Source organism: Aricia agestis, chromosome 15 (genome assembly GCF_905147365.1).
Source record: "Aricia agestis chromosome 15, ilAriAges1.1, whole genome shotgun sequence".
NCBI classification, from domain to species: Eukaryota; Metazoa; Arthropoda; class Insecta; order Lepidoptera; family Lycaenidae; genus Aricia; species Aricia agestis.
The window spans coordinates 3,422,195-3,444,281 of NC_056420.1; the positions used below are offsets into that span (position 1 = coordinate 3,422,195).

At 35.7% G+C, this 22,087-nt stretch overlaps 1 protein-coding gene across 1 annotated transcript; it reads left to right on the top strand.

The window, feature by feature from the left end:
* The first annotated feature begins 672 nt into the window (after positions 1 to 672).
* On the top strand, positions 673 to 17,567 carry LOC121734445 (esterase B1-like). The gene is made up of 4 exons (XM_042125057.1): positions 673 to 861; positions 1,054 to 1,730; positions 1,959 to 2,312; positions 17,359 to 17,567. Exons 1-4 carry the CDS (start codon positions 688 to 690, stop codon positions 17,543 to 17,545), a joined length of 1,392 nt encoding a protein of 463 aa, XP_041980991.1. The 5' UTR covers positions 673 to 687; the 3' UTR covers positions 17,546 to 17,567.
* Positions 17,568 to 22,087: the final 4,520 nt, after the last annotated feature.

Here is a 22,087-nt window from a genome sequence, read left to right on the forward strand (position 1 = left end):
TTTTTTACAGAGGTCTTTTTGAATAATTATTCTGTATTATAAAAGTTGATCAATCGTGTTATGCTATGGGTAATTCAAAGACAAAGACATGATGACTACTGACAATGAACTTTAATTTCTTAGCTTTAGTCATTGCTGAGAAAAATCGATATCGCTACAGCCAAATTATCAAGGTGTCGCCTTAAGTCCGTTGGCGAAATTCGTCACGCATATTTTGCATACTCACTTACCTCTGGCAGTGGCGTCCACTCTAAAATATATTATGCAGTTTTAGTCGTCAGTTCTGTTTACTCAAACTTGGCAATTAGAGGTCACGTTTTATACGTCATTTGAACTTGTATTTTTGGTTTCAAAATAAGATATTATAATACCTGTACTTAATATTAATAGTCTGCTTAGTAAGAAACTTGCTAATGTCCTCGTCCTTATTAAAATGTTAGTCACATTATGTCATTTCGCGGCAAGTTTTTAGTGGAAGATGTCGTTTTTATGTAATCACAGCTCCTAGCTAACACGTTCCTTATCGCTTGTTCATAGAATCGCCGATCCAAAAAGTATGGAATTGATATGAGCGTTCGATAAAAGTCGACATTTGGCTCATGCCATGTCAATTCCATACATTTTGATCCGCTAGAAAGAAGCGATATAGAAAACGTCTTGGCCAGGGCTCTATTCTCTCGAGGCATAATGCTGGTGTATGCAGTGATATTGGTAGTGTGGATGCGACCCGCTGTGGGAGAGGGGACGCTGGTAGTGCACGCGCCGGCGGGCAGCATCCGCGGTGTGCCGGCCCCAGACGGGGACTACGTCATGTTCCTTGGCATACCCTACGCCAGAGTCAACGCCAGCAATCCCTTCGGAGTGAGTACACGCTTGTAGAAAATTCTGAGAGCGTCGCAATTCATCCGATCGTAAATAAGTGCAATGAATGCTCCAAAATGCATAGTTGATATTTAAGATAAAACTAGCAATTTCGGCTTCAATTATCCCGAATGAGATGAATACGGAATCGGCTGGCTTAGCATTATGATTTATGACTAAAAATTATTTCAGGCGGCCATCCCGCACGAGAAATTCGACAAAGTATTTGATGCTTCCGAGGAATCGCCAGTATGTCCGCAGCTCAAGGAAGAATTTAATTTAAAAAAGAAACGCAAAAGTGCATACGACGGCACCCTCGACTGCCTCCGACTCAACATATTCGTGCCGAAATCGGAGACGAAAAACAAGGCTGCTTATATTTATGTATACGGGGGAATGTTTAAATACGGTCACAGCCTAATGGAGATCTACGGACCTAAATATCTCGTGCGGCACGATATCATAATGGTCACATTTAATTTTAGAAGCGGCCCGTACGGTTTCATGTGCACGGACATCCCCGAGATACCCGGCAACCAGGGTCTCCGGGACCAGTACGCTGCCATCGAGTGGGTCAGAGACAACATCCGCGCGTTCGGAGGTGATCCGCAAAAGCTCACCCTCGGCGGCCACAGCTCCGGCTCCATTCTGGTCGACACGCACCTGCTGACCGATCGGCCCAGGCTGTTCCAGCAGGCTATCCTGCAGAGCGGGTCCAACATGTACCCGGGCTTCCTTCACCGTTCCGATCCGACGAGGCTCCTCAGTATCGCTAGTGATCTCGGCTTTGAAACTAACGACACGTCCTCTGCTCTATCGTTCCTGGCCTCAGCGAGTCCCAAATCTGTTATTGAAGCTTCAGAGAAGGGGTACGTATGGATTCCGTGTATCGAAAAAAAATTCGAAGGAGTTGTGCCGTTCATAACGAAACACCTGGAGCTATCCGACGGAAGAAACATTGACGGATTGAAAATATTGGGTGGATTCACTGACCGGGAAGGCATTTTTATTTATCATTATCCCATTGCGAAATCACTATTCACTCAGCGGGATGGATTTCGAAATTATCTCAAAGAAAACTTTATTCTTCGGAACAGGAGCGACCTTCTGGATATAGTTCACCGTTTCTATGTGGACGACGCAGATCGCGAAATAGATAAATATGCAATTATTGATATGATTTCTGATTATAGTCACTTGTACCCGATGCAACGACAGATGATCAAGTATGCAAAGCACAGGAACACGAGTGTGTATCTCTACTTGTTTTCTTATAGTGGTCATCTAAATAGAATGAAAAATGCTTTAAATATAACAGAAGGCGGAGCGGCCCACTCGGATGAGCTGGGGTACATGTTCACCATGGATTTTATTCCGGATACTACATATAGAGCAGAACAACTCATGATCGACCGAATGACCACGTTATGGGCCAACTTTGTTAAATACGGGTAAGGCTAAGTACTAAAATTGATTTTACTAAAATATAATATTCAGCGATGATTGGGAAAATTTCTCGGAAGATTCGTATAAAATTAATTTTATTTCAAGGTTTGGTAAATATCAATTGAGGACATTGAGGAAATAATTAACTATGCACATTATTTAACATATTTTTAGTCATATTAAAAACTAGATGGGCAATTTATGTTTGGCTGAGAGACAATATTATCATAGTGTCCATCATTTTCCTGACATGCGGGTAACTGCCCTTGAGCAGATCTAATCCGCATGCAATTTACCAGCATTATCATATTTTCTTCGATGTTTTCATAATATAATGCGCGCAACACGCGCGCGGCCACGAGCATGTTGTCACCCGCAAGCAAACCAGATCCACGCACGGATGGTGACACGCATGACAGGAAAAGCGTTATAGTATCCATCTAAAAGGCTTGTCATTTCAGGACTCCAACCCCTGTGAAGTCTGAGCTACTGCCGGTGTCTTGGCCGCCACTGACCGCGGACACCGTGCCGTGTCTCCAGATAGACACCAACATGACCGTCATTTCTCGACCCTTCCGCAGAAGAATGGCGTTCTGGGATCTATTCTTTGATGCGCATTTAGACGAAATTTTGATAGCTTGATTTATTTGATATGATTTATTTACTTGTCTACTGTCTAGTTTGTAAAGATGGAAAATTGTTATTTTCAAAAAATATTATGCCATATGATCTAATATAATTATTATAGGGCCATCCCATTCCCGAGCTAAGGTGTAATCTATAGAATCATTGAATTTATAATAGGCTTCAGACACAAACGTTCTTTTACTACTTTTTTAAGTTTATTAATAGTACGATTTTGATCATTTTCCGGGATTCTATTGGATAGGAGTATACACTGGCTTTAAAAAGATTTGCTCACTTTGCTAAGTCTGATTACTGGTATTTCTAACTTGTTCTTATTTCTAGTATTAATACAATGTTTGTCGCTTTTCTTTTTGAAATTATTTCTCACATACATTATCCAACACGTATTAAAATGCGACGGTCAGAATATTTATTTCTGTAAACTTTTCTCTTAAGGATTAATATTATGATGACATCTTATAAATAAAACGTATCGCTCGCTTCTGCAGCACAAATATATCATTATTTATATGTTTGTGCAATAATATATCTTTAAAGCAAGACCCACTTCGTCTTGAGGGTCGAGCGTTTGGAGTTCCACCACAAGCCCACAAAGTCAATTGTAGCTCCTTTGTGGTGAGGGTCGCATCAGTCATTTCATAAAGTTATTGAACATTTTAATTCTGATGAAAACTAGCCAAGCCAAATCTAATATAGTTTAAGATCTCACATTATTTAAATAACATCAATTGTTATAGATATTCAATAAAGCAATGAAATATAATCATTTGTTCATAATGTTATTTGGTTCCTATACATACTTACATGTTTTAATGTTCCATAGAACTTGGCTCTCATTTAGATCTCCATCCTTTTTACGGCGAAGTTCATAGACAAGAATAATGTTTGTATGGAACTTGGCTCTCCATTTTTGCATTTATGTTTTTGGTGGGTTATCATTACTTTCAGTAAAGAAAACTTTCCGAGCAAGGGTAGACACCTTAATCTTCCCAGTTCAAACATACATAATATTCGACTATATTCAATCGCAACCTTAAGGGCTCAAACTCAAACTCAAATTTTTTTATTCAGAATATTTTTTTTCAAATATTCTCTGAACGTCGGGGCTACACAGATGCCTACCACCGGTTCGGGAACTAACCCGGCGAGAAGAACCGGCGTAAGAAACTCGCACGGGGCCATCTTTTTCTAAAAAGATGGAAAATTACAAAAAAATATACATTATAAAATAACAGTGTCATTATGACTAAATAAAATACAACGAGTGTACAATTATTATACATATTATAATGAAACAGCTCTGCAGGGGGCGACCTTATTCCCATGGTGTACTATCATTCATGAAATCAGTAACTTTATAGTACGCTTTGGTACACAAACGTTCTTTAACAACTTTTTTAAATCTATTAATTGAGAGATTTTGAACGATTTCTGGGATCTTATTATAAAGGCGTATACATTTTTCGTGAATTGATATATATTCTTTTTAACATAATATAATACATTTGATAGGACATATTGAGAAGCAACAGTTAAGATTCCAGTTTCCTTAAATTTTTCTCTAAGAGAAGTATTACGGGCCAACTTGTAGATTGCCCGCACAGCTCGCTTCTGCAGCACAAAAATTGTATTTATATCTGCAGCATTGCCCCACAGCAAAATGCCGTAGGACATAATACTATGAAAGTAACTAAAATACACTAGACGTGCTGTTGTTTCATCTGAAAATTGTCTAATCTTACTTACTGCATATGCTGCTGAACTGAGTCTGTCGGCCAACCCAGCAATATGAGGGCCCCACTGAAGCTTGGAGTCTAGTGTAATACCTAAAAATACAGCTGTATCCACTAGCTCCATAACATCACCATTTAAAAGCACATTGGTTTCCGTTTGCCTTACATTGGGCAATTTGAATTTAATACATTTTGTTTTTTTACTATTAAGTAAAAGATTATTAACACTAAACCAATGTACAATCTTTGAGAGAGCATTATTTACTTCGTCATAACACGCATTAAGCCGTTTGATATTGAATGTAAGAGATGTATCATCAGCAAATAATACTATCCCATGTTTATCTTTAATTAAGAATGGCAGGTCATTTATATAAATAAGAAACAGGAAGGGTCCTAATATAGACCCCTGTGGGACCCCCATTTCAATTTTTGCACCAGCAGATTTTTTACCATTTATCTCAACCCTCTGAGTTCTATTTGACAGGTACGATTTTAGGAGGGCGAGTGCTGTGCCTTTTATGCCATAGTGACAGAGTTTCCTGACCAATGTTTTGTGTTGCACGCAATCAAAGGCCTTTGAGAGATCGCAAAAAACTCCTAGAGCATCCTGCGACGTCTCCCAGGCATTAAAAATACTACTGATCTATTCAACGCCTGCGTCTGTAGTAGACCGTCCCTTTGTAAATCCAAATTGTTTATTATGTAAAATATTATTTATATTAAAGTGCGTTAGTAATTGATTCAGTATTATCTTTTCATAAATTTTACTCAATGTCGGTAAAATAGATATAGGTCGGAAATTAGACGGGTCCAACTTACTACCAGATTTAAAAAGAGGTAAAACTTTACTGTGTTTCATTAGATCAGGAAATACGCCACTTTTTATACAATCATTAAATATAGTCGCTAAGTAGGGCGCGATAACATCGATCATAGATTTAATAACTTTCATTGATAGGCCCCACAAATCAGTAGTGTTCTTAATATTTAGTAAATTGAAAGTTTTTAAAATGTCTTCAGGACCTACTTCTTTAAATCTGAAGTCGATATCACATTCATTTACATTTTCTTTAAGTAACAATATAGCATCATCAGGAGAGTCCTTTAGGTTACTTGTAATTGAAACTGGAATGTCAGCGAAAAATTTCTCAAAAGCAGTCGCAACATCACTGTCGGAAGTTATATTTTTGTTATCTATATTTAATTTAAAATCTGAGTTGTGACTGGCGACTCTTCCAGTTTCACTTGCTATTATTTGCCACGTTGTCTTTACTTTATTTTTTGAATTCTTAATTTTATTTCTAATGTGAATAGATTTGGCAGCCCTGCAGACTTGCTTAAATATTTTTGAATATAATCTTACATAGTTTATAAAGTGTTCACTTTGATTTATAGTTCTTTCATTATAAAGCTCATACAGTTTTAATCTGCTTTTCATAATACCTGGTGTAGCCCATTCACTAAATTTACTCTTATTGTTTTTTCCAACTGTCTTAGAGGTGAAGGTAGTATCAAAATGGTTTTTAATTAATTTGAAAAGATTACCAAATGTCATATCTGGACTACTATGATATTCTAAATTTCCAATCTTAGATATAATTTCACCCCTAAACTTCTCAATACGTTTATCATTAATTGGAATACAAGTACTTTTGTTTTTACATACTTTTTTGAAATTCTTGTTCATGGGGAAAATAGCTCGTTGTCCACAGTGATCAGAGCTTAGTATGTTTAAGACTTCTTTCTTTAAGGAGTCTATATTGGTAAAAATATTATCAATGCATGTGGCAGAGTTGCCACTGATCCTTGTGGGTTCATAAAACAAATTTGTCAAATTATATGATCTTAACAAAGAAGTGAATCTAACAGTGGTTGAATTATTGTCTAAAATATTTATATAAAAATCACCACAAAGTAAAATGTGTTTGTTAGATGCACTTATTTTTGTTAATAAAATCTCCATGTCCTTTTCAAATATATCATATAATCCTAGCAGGCTGTTTCACGACTTCCCGACAAGTGTCGGATATGGTATCCGCAACTTATCTGGCAGATAAGTTGTGAATAGCCTATCCGAAACTTATCTGACAAATCCTTCATCTGAAACTTATCAGGAAGTGGGGAAACAGCCCCTAAGGCTTGTTGAGTATCAGTTGAATAAAACAAAGAAAATCCAAGTGAATGGAAAAAGCAGCTACCAGAGGCATTGGAGTATATCACAAGTGTATTTCCAACCATTAACTATAGCTAGACTAACTACTTAGTCCTAAATAAATTGTTAAAACCCAAGTGTGGACCCTGGTCAGCGGGATCGACAGAGCCTCGCCCTTTCCCATTTCCCATTTCACTATTACTTAAATTTAAGATAACTGCCAAAAAGAAAATAATTTTGTGTGGGGATTGGAATATCAATATGCTAAAAGTAAACAAATTTTCTCAGGAACTTAATTCAATCTTTTCTCATCACAATCTTACTAATCACATTAAAAAACCAACAAGAAAGGAAACATGTATAGATCTTATTGTGAGAATACTACAGCAAACACATATTACCTTGGTCTTTCGGATCATGAAACAGCCCAGACACTTTCCTTTACAATTCAGCATAGGAGTTCTAACAAAAATAATAGATTAGAATACTATTTAAAAAAAAGGAGGGATTATTCTAATAGTAATATTACTAAATTTAAGAATTGTATATTAGCTTTATCTTTCAATGAGGTTTTAGAACAGAAGGAAACTAATGCGGCGTTTAATATATTACATAGTGAATTAACGCTTTTTTATAATTTGTGCTTTCCTATCATAACATCAAAAGTAGTAAATAAGAAACTTAAAAACAACAAATGGATAACTAAAGGACTGAAAAGATCATGTCTGGTTAAAAGGAAATTATATTTACAATATACTTACTCAAAACACAATAAATATTTTAACAAAATGAAATATGAAAAGTATTCAAAGTTATTAAAAAAAATGTATTTCTAAAGCACAATCTATAGGTAACACAAAGTTTATTAATACAGCTAAAAACAAAAGTAAAGCAGCTTGGGAAGTGATACACTCAAATATAGAAAATAAAGGTTTATCTGTTAATGAAATCAAATGTATAAAAGTCAATGACTTGATATATAATAATCCTGAAAGAATAGCAGATGAATTTAATAAATATTTTATTTAGAAGTAAATTAAATTCAAATATCCATTTATTGGATAGGTCACACAGCTCTGATGAAGCTTTTAATAAATTATTTAAGGTGATAAGAACTCAATTTAATTCAATATTTACTTCTAAAACAGTTAGAAACAGTAATAAAAAAACTAAATTTATTGAATGGGCAACAAAGGGGATTAAAATTAGTAGAAAAAGATTATATGAACTATATGATGAAAGGTGTATTAACAATAGTGAAGTATTTAAAGCATATGTTAAAAACTACTCAAAAACCTTTAGAAAAGTTTGCAAAGCTGCTAAAGCCCTGTACATAAAAAACAAAATTAAACGCTCTAAAAATAAAATAAAAACAACATGGCAGGTTATAGCTGGTGAGACTGGAAATGTATCCTGTCGCAGCTCTGATTTTGAACTATACTTTGAAAATAAAAAGATTACTAATGATCAAGAAGTTGCGACGGTCTTTGAAAAGTTTTTTGCTGACATTCCGGTCTCAACGACTAAAAATTTAAATTCTTCACCTGAAGCTGCCGAAAAGCTACTCAGAGACAATGTAAAGGAGTGTGATGTCAATTTTAAGTTTAGAGAAATTAACCCCAGAGATATTATTGATACCTTTAAATTGTTGAATATTAAAAATACTGCAGATCTCTGGGGCATGTCTACAAAAATTATTAAATCAATAATTGATATCGTAGCTCCTCATCTAGCAATGATTTTTAATAACTGCATAAAAAATGGTGTTTTTCCTGACTTGATGAAGCATAGCAAGATTGTTCCTTTATTTAAAGCCGGGACTAAATCGGATCCCACTAATTTCAGGCCTATATCGATTCTACCGACCTTTAGTAAAATATTTGAAAAAATTATTTTAAAACAATTACTAGTGCATTTTAATTCAAATAATTTGCTGCACGATAACCAATACGGATTTACTAAGGGTCGATCCACAACGGATGCTGGTATAGGACTTCTTTGTAGTATTTTTGAAGCTTGGGAGGAGTCGCAGGATGCCTTAGGTGTGTTTTGCGATCTCTCCAAAGCCTTCGATTGTGTTGAGCATGCTACATTGATCAGGAAACTGCGCCACTACGGCATAAAGGACTCTGCTCTCAGCCTTTTGACTTCTTACCTTAAAAATAGGACTCAAAGGGTTGAGGTAAATAGTAAAAGGTCCAATGGAACCAAAATAGAATTAGGTGTCCCACAGGGATCTATCTTAGGCCCATTTCTTTTTCTCATCTATATAAATGACTTACCTTATCTAGTAAAGGATAATAATAATGAGATAGTGCTTTTTGCTGATGACACTTCACTTATTTTTAAAGTGAAGCGACAACAGTCGAACTACGACGAGGTAAACAGTGCTCTCTCAAAAATAGTACATTGGTTTAATGTTAATAACTTACTTTTAAATTCTAGTAAAACTAAATGTATAAAGTTTACTTTGCCCAATGTTAGGCAAGTCCAAACCAATGTGCTATTAAATGATGAGAAGATGAATTTGGTAGATAACACTGTATTCCTAGGTATTACACTTGATAGTAAATTACAGTGGGGTCCTCACATTGCTAATCTAGCAGGTAGGCTCAGTTCTGCAGCATATGCAGTCAGAAAAATTAGAGAAATTTCTGACGAAGACACGGCACGATTAGTATATTTTAGTTATTTTCATAGTAGGATGTCATATGGAATCCTTTTATGGGGAAACGCTGCCGACATTAATACAATATTTGTGCTGCAGAAGCGAGCCATACGTTCTATTTATAAAATGTCTGCTTTAGAATCTCTGAGAGATAAATTTAAAGAAATTGGTATTCTAACTGTTGCTTCTCAATACATTTTGGATAATGTAATATATGTTAGAAAAAATATAAATAAATTTAAAGTTAAAAGTGACATCCACTGTAGAAATACTAGAAATAAGCACAAGCTGGACATGCCAGTGATCAGACTTAGTAAAGTCAGTAAATCTTTTAAAGGTCAATGTATACGCCTTTACAATAAAATCCCAGAAAACGTTCAAAATCTTTCCATTAATAAATTTAAAAAAGTAGTCAAAGAGCGTTTGTGTGCCAAAGCTTATTATAAGGTCAATGATTTCATAGAAGATGGCACATCTTGGGAGTAGGATGGCTTCTTGCTTGGCTACTTCTACATTATTATATTATGACTTACAATTATGTATGTTGACATTGTATATAATATTAAGTTACAAAATTGTAAACTTTATTTTAAAAGAATAATTTTTCTCTCACTTTTTTGGTAAAAAGTGGAACCCATGCGAGTTTCTTACGCCGGTTCTTCTCGCCGGGGTAGTTCCCGAACCGGTGGTAGGCATCAGGTAGACATTCTGAAAAAATTTGATTCAAATTTACTCAGAAATAAAACATTTTTTATTTTTTATTTTTATTTTTTTTATTTCTATTAGTAAATGTAATAAACAAAATGTTAGCTTTAATGAAAATAGTAATGATTCAATTCCTCATAACTATACAACAATATTTTTATCGCCAGTTACCAAAGTTATAAAACTACAATAATCACTAAAGTAATTAAAGGTTTGAGGGATACGAATTCTACTGGCTTTGACCAAATATCTACTAAAATAATAAAAAAAATAGGTAACAAAATATCTGAACTATTAAGCACTTGAGTGGATCAAAAGCTACTTGAAAAATAGGAAACCGGCGGTAGAAATTTTTAGAAAAGAAGGTAAACGGGCAGGTAACATAATGTCGACATACATGACAAACAATCCATATAATGGCGTACCACAAGGTAGTGTATTAGGGCCTTTGTTATTTTTGCTGTGCATAAACGATTTCCCTAAAATAATAAAGCATAAATATTGTTTATATGTAGATGATATTACGATTATTTACGTAAGTAATAATAAAGAACTTTTATATGAAGAAATAAAAAATAGAGCTTAAAAATAATTTATAATGGGGATTGTCCATTTTTTTTAATTTTGCTCATTACAAAAACATTTCGAGGAATAAGGGCAGTGATCGTTTTTATGTATATAAACGAAAAAAATACCCATTAGTTACTTACTTATATTTTTGAACAAATATGTTTAACCTTAGTTTGACCTTCAATGGCGTTAAATTAGCAATAAATTCGACCTTTTGGTAAGCTTCTCGTATCAGCTTTCAAATAATGAGAACTTGCATTTGACGAACCAGGCATTATAAATAAGATTGAAAGGAAATTTAAAACATACTGCAGAGGTCAATTGGCCGCCGATGATGACGTCAGAGCGAAACTTTAAAAATTTATTAAGTAAAAACTAGCCAATGAATTTCAAAATTAGTTAATTTATATTCTTAAAATACCCTATTTTAAACGAAAAAATAAAATGTACATCTGATTTTTTTGGACAATGCCAATTGGATAGAGACTAATACTTTAAAGATAAATGCAGATAAAACAAATATGATACATTTCAAGACATTAAATAGTTCAAATGTATATTTAAATATAAGTTACAGTGGTGCTAATATTGCGCTTACTGACGAAACTACATATTTAGGAATCAAAATGGACGAACACTTTTCTTGGAAACAATATACAGATTGATTGTGCACAAAAATATATAGATTTATATACGTACTGCGTAACTTATCTCAAAATGTCAACGAAAAGGCGGCTGTTATAGCTTATCACGGTTACATATCATCCATTTTAAGATACGGTATTGTGTTATGGGGCAATTCAGCACACAGCCAGAGAGTTTTTATAAAACAAAATGCTTGCTTAAGAGCAATATGTGGTGCCCGACGACTAGAGAGCTGCAAGCCGTGATTTAAAAAACTTAATGTACTACCACTACCTTGCCTATATATGTTTGAAATACTCAAGTATAAATTAAAAGTCACAAAGAATTGTTTCATGACAAAAAAAAAGTAATAAGCGAAAGGCCATATAGAGGAAACAAACTACAAATTCCAATTAAAAGGCTCAATATTTTTGCAAACAGTGCATATTTTATGGCTATAACTTTTTATAATAAATTACCCGAAGACATAAGGCAACTACAATTAAATTCATTCAAAAATCGCATATTTAATTTCTTACTTGACAAAGGCTATTACAGTACTAATGAATTCATTATTTCAAATCTCATTCCAGTTAGTACTTAGATTATAATAATAATTTATTTACTTGATTTATTTAATACTTATTTATTGACATTTATTAAAAAAAAAAACGACATACTTACCTTTTATTACACTAAGATTGTAATTTGTAGAGATAAGTTTGATTAAGAAGTTATATTTTGTTTCATATAGATATAATCATTTTTGACATACTGAATATTTTGTTTAGTTATATAACTTATTAATTAATTTTCTATGCATGTTTTCTACTATTATAACATTTGTACGCTACTTATAGCAGAATGTTTGTACCATTTATAATATTGTAAGAACTTTTGTAACCTACATTCAAGGCAAATAAATGATTATGAATTATGAATTATGTGAGTTGTGACATTGGTGACCCTGACGTGGTAGTGATGATGATGATGATGATGATGATCTAATTTGCATAGTAGCATATGCTTTCAGTTCTTAAAACAACGCCTAAACCCCCAAACTTGTATCTATAAGGAATCTCTTAGTATCTTCGGAACCATAGTATATCTTGGTGCAAAATCTTACGTTTTGGTAGCATATGCTTAGGATGCTTCTCATAAAACCAAAATCACCATATGTTTCCATATAAATTTAGAGGAGTTCCCTCGATTACTCATGGATCCCATCATCAGATCACCATTAGGTGATGAGGGTATATTTTTCGAGTGGGACGATGGCGAAAAGTTGCAGGTGTGATTCCGAACAATTCCTCAGAGTATTCCCCTTGATACAACCGATAGAGGATGCAGAGTGAAGCTACATCTCGGCGTAATTCCAAGGGGTCCAAGCTGTTAGAAAAACTATGGCAGTCAACAATTTGAGCGGCCCTTCGTTGGATACGATCCAGAGGGAGCAGTTGGAATTTTGGCACCCCTGTCCAGAGATGAGAACAATATTCCATATGAGGCCGAACCTGCGCCTTGTAGAGTTGTAGGCGTTGGTACGGACTGAAGTACTGTCTCACTCTGTAAGTTAAGAACACCAAGCTTCTTTGAGGCTAACTTGGCTTTACCGTCTAGATAATATCGAAACTGGACTTCGCTTGATATGTTAACGCCAAGTTTTCAATGCTATGGGAGATGGTTAAAGATGTGCCCTCAAAACGAGGTTATACGACCATAATTGGTGACTTTTTAGTGGTGAACGCGCAGACTTGTGTCTTGGCGGGGTTGAATTGGACTAAGTTACGGCAAATGGGGTGGCATTTAGAGACTTTCTCCAATGAATTCTCTATTTTAGACACAAGTTCATTTCGACACTCAATGTCATTTAGCCGAGAAATATTGGAGGAGCCGGTATATACAGCATCACCTGTACTATCATTCTCATAGCTTTTAACAAAATGGTCTAAAAAAAATATTTCAGTGTTAGATAGAAAATGTGGGAAAAACGGGACAAAGGGTTTATCTCACGATTTATGGCAATATTTGGCACAGATATAGAGTAGACCACGTGAAGTGAGTAGGGACATAAGCTATTTTTTATGGGAAAATGTACGGTTTCCGTAAAATTCCTAATTTACGCGGGCGAAGCCGCGCGGGACATCTAGTATTATATTATTATATTATTGTGATTAATTTGATTTACAAAAATAAAATATTGAAAGCAACTCATAATAATATGTCGTCTTATTTCAAATTTTTGTACATCGCTCATTTGTCCAAAACATTCACTGCGTTCGCAAATTCACATTTTGGTACTTTCTAACATAGACAGATAGAACTTGACAGATTGTTGTGTTCTGTGAACAGAACAGCAGTATTTGTGAACGCTGATATTTGATATATATGTATTAAAATTCACAAATACTGCTACCTGCAAGTATAATAAATCAATTCTAGCGCAAACAAAAAAAAGAATATAGCGTCGAAATTAGATGTTATCCATATTATGTATTAAGTCCACATATACGCTTTTTTTCTCTTTTTTATGCCGACCAGTGTTATTTATATTTAATGCGTTTGCATCTTAAGTAATGTTAATAGTCTGCTTAGATTTGCTAATGTCCTCATCTATATTTAAAATGTTAATCACATTATGTCATTTCGCGGCAAGTTTTTAGTGGAAGATGTCGTTTTTATGTAATCACAGCCCCTAGCTAATATGTTCCTTCATTCTTCATAGAATCCCCGATCAAAAAAGTATGGAATTGACATGAGCGTTCGATAATAATAGTCGACATTTGGCTCTTGCCATGTCAATACCATACATTTTGATCCACTAGAAACAAGCGATATAGAAAACGTCTTAGCCAGGGGCTCTATTCTCTCGAGGCATAATGCTGGTGTATGCAGTGATATTGGTAGTGTGGATGCGACCCGCTGTGGGAGAGGGGACGCTGGTAGTGCACGCGCCGGCGGGCAGCATCCGCGGTGTGCCGGCCCCAGACGGGGACTACGTCATGTTCCTTGGCATACCCTACGCCAGAGTCAACGCCAGCAATCCCTTCGGAGTGAGTACACGCTTGTAGAAAATTGTGAGAGCGTCGCAATTCATCCGATCGTAAATAAGTGCAATGAATGCTCCAAAATGCATAGTTGATATTTAAGATAAAACTAGCAATTTCGGCTTCAATTATCCCGAATGCGATGAATACGGATTCGGCTGGTTCAGCATTATGACTAAAAATTCTTTCAGGCGGCCATCCCGCACGAGAAATTCGACAAAGTGTTTGAAGCTTCCGAGGAATCACCAGTGTGTCCGCAGATCATAGAAGTATTTAATTTAAAAAAGAAAAGTGCTGCATACGACGGCACCCTCGACTGCCTCCGACTCAACATATTCGTGCCGAAATCGGAGACGAAAAATAAGGCTGCTTATATTTATGTATACGGGGGAATGTTTAAATACGGTCACAGCCTAACGAACAGTTACGGACCTAAATATCTCGTGCGGCACGATATTATAGTGATCACGTTTAATTTTAGAAGCGGCCCGTACGGTTTCATGTGCATGGACATCCCTGAGATCCCCGGCAACCAGGGTCTCCGGGATCAGTACACCGCCATTGAGTGGGTCAGAGACAACATCCGCGCGTTCGGAGGGGATCCGCAAAAGCTCACCCTCGGCGGCCACAGCTCCGGCTCCATGCTGGTCGAAACGCATCTACTGACCGACCGGCCCAGGCTGTTCCAGCAGGCCATCCTGCAAAGCGGGTCAAACACGTACTGGAACTTCCTTCACCGTTCCGATCCGTCGAGGCTCCTCAGTATCGCTAGTGATCTCGGCTTTAAAACTAATAACACGTCCTCCGCTCTATCGTTCCTGGCCGCAGCTAGTCCCAAATCTGTTATTGAAGCTTCAGAGAAGGGGTTCGTATGGAAGCCGTGTATCGAAAAAAAATTTGAAGGAGTCGTGCCGTTTATAACGAAAAACCCAGAGCTATCCGACGGATGGAACGTCAATGGATTGAAAATATTAGGCGGATTTACAGACCGGGAGGGCATTTTTAATTACTATGTTTCCATTAGGAAACCACTATTTAATCTGCGGGATGCATTTCGAAATTATCTGAATGAAACCTTAAATCTTTGGAGCAAGAGCGACCTCGTGGATTTAGTTTATCGTTTCTATGTGGACGACGCAGATCGCGAAATCAATAAATATGCGATGATTGATATGATTTCTGATTATAATTACGTGTACCCGATGCAGCGGCAGATGGTCAAGTATGCAAAACACGAGAACACGAGTGTGTATCTCTACTTGTTTTCTTATAATGGGCATCTAAATAGAATGAAAAATGCTTTAAATATAACAGCTGAAGTCGGAGCGACCCACTCGGATGAGCTGGGGTACATGTTCACCACGGATTTTATTCCGGATACTACTTATAAAGCAGAACAAGTCATGATCGATCGAGTGACCACGTTATGGGCCAACTTTGTCAAATACGGGTAAGGCTAAGTACTAAAATTGATTTTACTAAAATTACATTCAGCGATGATTTGGAAAATCGCAAGATTCGTATAAAATTATTTTATTTTAAGGTTTGCTAAATATCAATAGGACATTTAAAAAATAAAACATTAAATATGCACATTATTTAACATATCGTTAGCCATATTATTATTTTTTAATATTTAAAAGAATTACTAACTTTACTAAGTCCGGCAAATCTAGCTTGTGCTTATTTCTGGTGTTCATACTGTGCTGTGTCACTTTTAGCTTTAAATTTACTTATATTTTTTCTAACATACAATATTACATTGTAAAAAAATTAACACCCTTTTTTTTGGTTAAATGGACTCTCCTAATGACACCTAAGCCCTAAAAAAATTGGCTGGTAGGTTTAATTGCACCCTGTATAGATGAGAAAAAGAAATGGGCCCAAAATAGATCCCTGTGAGACACCTAATTTTATTTTAGTTCCATTAGACCTATTATCGTTTACTTCAAGCATTTGAGTCCTATTTATGAGGTAAGAAGTCAAAAGGCTGAGAGCTATTCCTGATCATTGTAGCATGATCAACATAAGCGAAGGCTTTGGAGAGATTGCAATACACATCTAAATTATCCTGAGACTCCTCCCAAGCTTCAAATATATACTACAAATAAGACCTACAACGTGAAATTTTAGTGGTTGTTTTCCCGCAGCAGAACGATTTACCTATAGTAGTACTATCGAATAATGCAAGTTATTTTTTTTAAATAAAAAATATTTTGTATGACGTACTATGGCAACTTTATGCCGATAGGCGCGAGCGGCTATGACCCGGTCGAATTTTTTTATGATTTGCATAAAAAAAGCTTCATAAATCTATTGTGCTACTAAGATATAATCATTTTACTGCGGGAAAACAACCATTAAAATTTCACGCAGTTTATTACCGATGCGATGCGAATTCGCAGGTATGTGTGGAAGCCCTTAGAATTAGTTTATACGTGGGAGAGCCATGCTTCGGCATGAATGAGCCGGCTCGACCGGAGAAATACCACGTTCTCACAGAAAACCGGCGTGAAACAGCCTATATATTGTTATATAGGCTGTTTCACGCCCTACCCTGTTCCCTTCTCTATCATCCCCTATTCCCTTCCCTACCCTCCCCTATTACCCTATTCCCTCTTACTTTTAAGAGGGAATAGGGTAATAGGGGAGGGCAACGCACTTGTAGCTCAACTGACGCTGCAAGTGTCCACGGGCGACGGAAGTTGCTTTCCATCAGGTGACCCGTTTGCTCGTTTGCAACCGTATTTCATAAAAAAAAAGTTAATATGTTTCACGCAGTAGTCGGCCGGTGCTCGCCTTACCACTTGGTGCAACGCACCGACTTGTCAGCATCTTTGAAGTCGGCCTACTGGTTCGTTCTGTCTAAGTGTGGTCCACCTAAAGGGTTTGTCATTTCAGGAATCCAACGCCTGTGAAGTCTGAGCTGCTGCCGGTGTCTTGGCCGCCGCTGACCGCGGACTCCGTACCGTGTCTCCAGATAGACACCAACATGACCGTCATCTCTCGTCCCTTCCGCAGAAGAATGGCGTTCTGGGATCTATTATTTGATGCGCATTTGGACGAGATTCTGATGGCACGTGCATAGGAGTGATTCGCAATTATTTACGTTTTGTCATATTATTTTGTAGCTAATGTTTATAAAAATGATGTTATCGAAAACTGGATTTAATTCCAATACGAGTATTAAATTATTGATAAAAATAGATGAACTTCTTTATATTAGTTACCTATTTACTCTACAGCATGTCTGGTGACTGGTGAGATATGCTCAATACTTGAGAGTCGAGGACGTGATATTTGGCTATTATAAATATTGATCACTTTCTTTCAAATTATTTACTAAGCATACAATAATAACTATAAAAATACACTCAGTAAATGTAGCTTAAAGTTAAATAATTATTTACCCAACGCATGGACTCCGCGCGCGGGACGGGTAGCGGCCATAGATATATAGATGGCGCACGCCGCCACGGCTACTTGCCCAGCCATTTACAGAGTCCACGATTAATTTACTTAAAGGAATATTTGATCAAAAATTAGGTACCTAATTTTATTATATAATTATAATGAGAATCGAGTACCGAGTACTCTCCTTAAGTATTGAACATGTCTCACCAGTCATACTGTATATGAGTAGGTACATATAATAAAATCGTAGAGGTAAAAGTCTGTACTTAAGGAGTAAAAATTTGATTCACGACAAACTTTCACTGCGTATTATTAGGTATATCTGTCGCAGTTATCTGAATTAATCTGCTATTTGATTGAATCACTAGTGAATTTATTAAATTAAACCATTTTATTTACAGTCAAAGACTTGACGAGTTATACCGCTGCGGAGGGGAACGGAAGCGATTTTTTCAACAAAACTGTGTATAGCATATTGAACTTTATATCAACAACACACAATACGAAAATTAAATACGAGACGAAAATTAAGTAGGAGCCAAAAATAGGACGTCTACCGCGGAATTTTTGAGAATTCTCCGGTACCGTCTGTGTGGGAATCTGTGTCTGTCCGAATTTGCGGTAAATGGCGTGGACTAGTCAAGTAAAATATACAGACTAAACAATGGGATGTCCTCATGACGCGGGAATCCGCGGGAATGCTTTAGCATTTCAGCGAATTCCCGCGTCATGAGGCAAAATTGACGCTTCCATTCCACGCCGGTGTAAATTGAGCTTAAACGTTACAGTCAACGACATGACAAGCTGGTCCTTTAGTCATTAATGGCACAATAGACATATCTGTTAATGGTTTCAACCATTAAATTTAAATTCAATGAATTCGCTAGTCATTCAATCAAATTGCAGATTCAACCAGATGGCTGCGACATATCTAATGATAACATGAAAATATTATTTACAAGAGAATTTCTCTAGGGCATTAATAAAATTAGTATACAAAATATTTAGCAATCCTTTTAAGCCAAATTCACTATAATATAACAAATTACGTATGTATTTTACCTTGAGAAAGGGAATATAATTTTGAGTAAGTTGGGAATATAAATAAAGCCATCAGTTATTTAATAAAATATTTATATTTCGCTTGGCAACAAATAAAAGGCCAATTCAAAAGCTTTTCCAAGAGGAATTATTTTCATATATTTTATTTACCAATTAATCATGCTATTATTTATAATGGTATCATGCTATAATGATCTTTACTTCTCTATTCATACTTCCTACTATCCTACTAATATTATAAAGGCGAAAGTTTGGATGGATGTTTGTTACTCTTTCACACAAAAACCACTGAAACGATTTTAATGAAGCCTTACAATAATGTAGCTTATACATCAGAATAATACAAAGAAAAATTTTAACCAACTTTCAAAATAGAGGAGGTGTTAAGTTAGTTTTTTATGTTCAACGATTACTCCGCCGTTTGTGAACTGATTTTCAAATTTTTTCTTTTGGTGTTTAGCGTATCATCCCAACTTGGCACCATGCTCACAAAAGTGGTGACCTGATGAAGGGATCCATGAGTAATCGAGGGAACTTCTCAAAATTTTTATGGAAACATGTGGTGACTTCGGTTTCGTGAAAAGTATTCTGAGCATATGCTACCAACAAGAAGTAAGATTTTGTACAGAGGTATTATATGGTTTGGAAGATGCTGAAAGAACTCCTGACTCTTTATCAATACAAGTTTGGGAGTTTCGGCGTTGTTTTAAGAACGGTAAGCATAATATGCTACTATGAAAATTACATTCATCATCATCATCATCATTACTATCATAAACCACTATACCATGCATCGTCCATTATGACCCTATTACTCGTATTGGTACTTTTCACATTATTTTACATCGAGACTCGAGTTTAATGTCAAGCGATTAAAATAATTATAGATACTTAATATTGTTGTTTTAAAGTTTATTAATTAAGTCTGGTGCTACGATTACCAAGGTAGCAAATTGGTCATGGGATCCATAAAGTACGTAGGAAACTTCTGAAATTCATTGAAAGTATATCTAAAATTAAAATTAATATAATTTTTGTTAGTCTTATTTATAGTGCGTCAATAAAGTAAAGAAATTAAAAAGTGGCAACATCGTAGTTACATCCCTTTTTTCTGATTGATTTGAAAGGGATGACACCACTTTTTAATATCTTCACTTTCTTGACGCACTATAAACTCGAGAATGGCTGAACCGATTTGGCTTATTTTAGTCTCAACATAATTATTGTTCGTGGAAGTCCAGGGAAGGTTCATAAATTAGGAGGAACCGGGGCATCTAGTAATATTAAAAATGCGAAAGTGTGTCTGTCTGTATGTTCGTTACCTTCTTTATAGAACCGCTGATCAAAATGTATGGAATTGACATTAGACGAGTCAAACGTCGACGTCATATTAACGAACGCTTATTTTAATTCCATACATTTTGATCAGCGATTCTATAAAGAACCGACAAACAAAAGGTCTTGGCTAAAAGGCCTGGTATCATCTAGTAAAAAAATGATAAATTATTCTGTTTCTGGAGTGTAAAATAGTAGCTACTTCAATATAGGAAAACAAAGTCCTTTCCTACGTAATAAGCCCTTGATAAAAACCACCGCCTACTTTGTTCCTATAATAAATTAGCGTGCCATTATTCTTCTAATTGTTTCTTGCCTTTTTCCTTCTGGAAGTGATGCTAAGTGGATGACCGGGGGACCTTATTAAAATTTATTTTTAGTGAAAATTAAGCGGAATTCACTTAGACTTTCCCGGGGTAATTTCACGAGACTACGGTACTGAAACGATGAACAATTTATCTACAAGGATGTAACAAAACAGAGTGAACACGGAAAACTAATTCGGAAATCGTATGCGGAAAACGTGTGTATGCAGCCAGCCTTATACAGTGTGTAACAAAAATAAGTGATAATACTTTAGTGTGTGTACGTGTTCCTTGTAGAGCGTTCACTGTAAAAGTAGCAGCGCAGCCTGAGCGTCACGAGATTCCCCATACAAGTGAAAAAAAATTTTGGTCTTTCAGCGCTGCTACTTTCACAGTGAACTCTCTACAAGGAACACGTACACACACTAAAGTATTATCACTTATTTTTGTTACACCCTGTAGATATGGTTTTATGTTTTCATTGAAGCAATTTTTTGTCCACGTCAAAACAGCTCTTATACATTTAATATCTGTAAAACTTAGTTGAAGCGAGACATCGGAAGTTCAGACTACGATTTCTGAGTCCTGAGTTCTGAGTTCTGACGGTAAGTCCATAAGACTGAGTTGCCGTATAAATCATTAAGCAAGGTGCAACTTTATCTGAGGTGCTAAGTTATCTAAAGGTGGCTTTCCGATGCCCACGAGACTGCGACCGACAAACATACGTTTGCCGCGTTGCCGAGATCACACCAAAATCAATTTTTTTTACTTGAATCTTAGTTCAAAATTGACCTAAAAATTCAAACGGTTAATATGTAGTTAATGAACTTGTCCATCTATTGGCGTGTGTTTCAAATAAACGTAATTTGTAAATACTAGGGACATACTGAATGTATGCTTAAATTTCAATAAATTGGTATTACTTCGGAAGCTGATACGAGTATCATGAGTATAATAAACAAAAATAGAAAATTAATAACGATGAAAGGAATGTTCATATGCTGAAGATTATTGCTAAACTATAATTAATATTAGATAGAAAAAAGGATATATTTTACGTGGTCTACTTATATTATTCTATTATTCAACTCTCTTTTTATTCTTTTTACTCTCACTTGCACTCTCATCTTTCTCAACGCGTGTAATTGCGCCCAAACAAAATGTTTACTCCATTCTATCATGGAGTTTACAACATAAGATTTTAATCGTAACCAATCTAACCGCGTGAAATTCCAATTTATGTTTGGCGACAGCCTACATCACTGCATTTAGAGTTATTTTACCTTTAAAATGACGTCTTTTTCGACGGAAAAAGGTTCAATTTTGTAGACACACAAGTAAAATAGCTCCGAATGTAACACCGCAACATTTTATCGCTTCAGATTTTATACGCGATAATAAATTGAACGAGAGCTTTACTTAATTAAATTTCCTCCAAACGACACTTAATAATAATTTATTGCGACAATTTTGTGTTATTAAGGTGATATTTGGTTAATCAATGTATCAATGTT

What these genes read in the sequence shown, in the direction of transcription:
- LOC121734445 (XM_042125057.1), top strand. Translation starts at nt 688, where the DNA reads ATGCTGGTGTATGCAGTGATATTGGTAGTGTGGATGCGACCCGCTGTG. An exon ending in ACGCCAGCAATCCCTTCGGA is followed by an intron (nt 862 to 1,053) that starts GTGAGTACACGC and finishes AAATTATTTCAG; the next exon opens with GCGGCCATCCCGCACGAGAA. An exon ending in ATTGAAGCTTCAGAGAAGGG is followed by an intron (nt 1,731 to 1,958) that starts GTACGTATGGAT and finishes TCTTCGGAACAG; the next exon opens with GAGCGACCTTCTGGATATAG.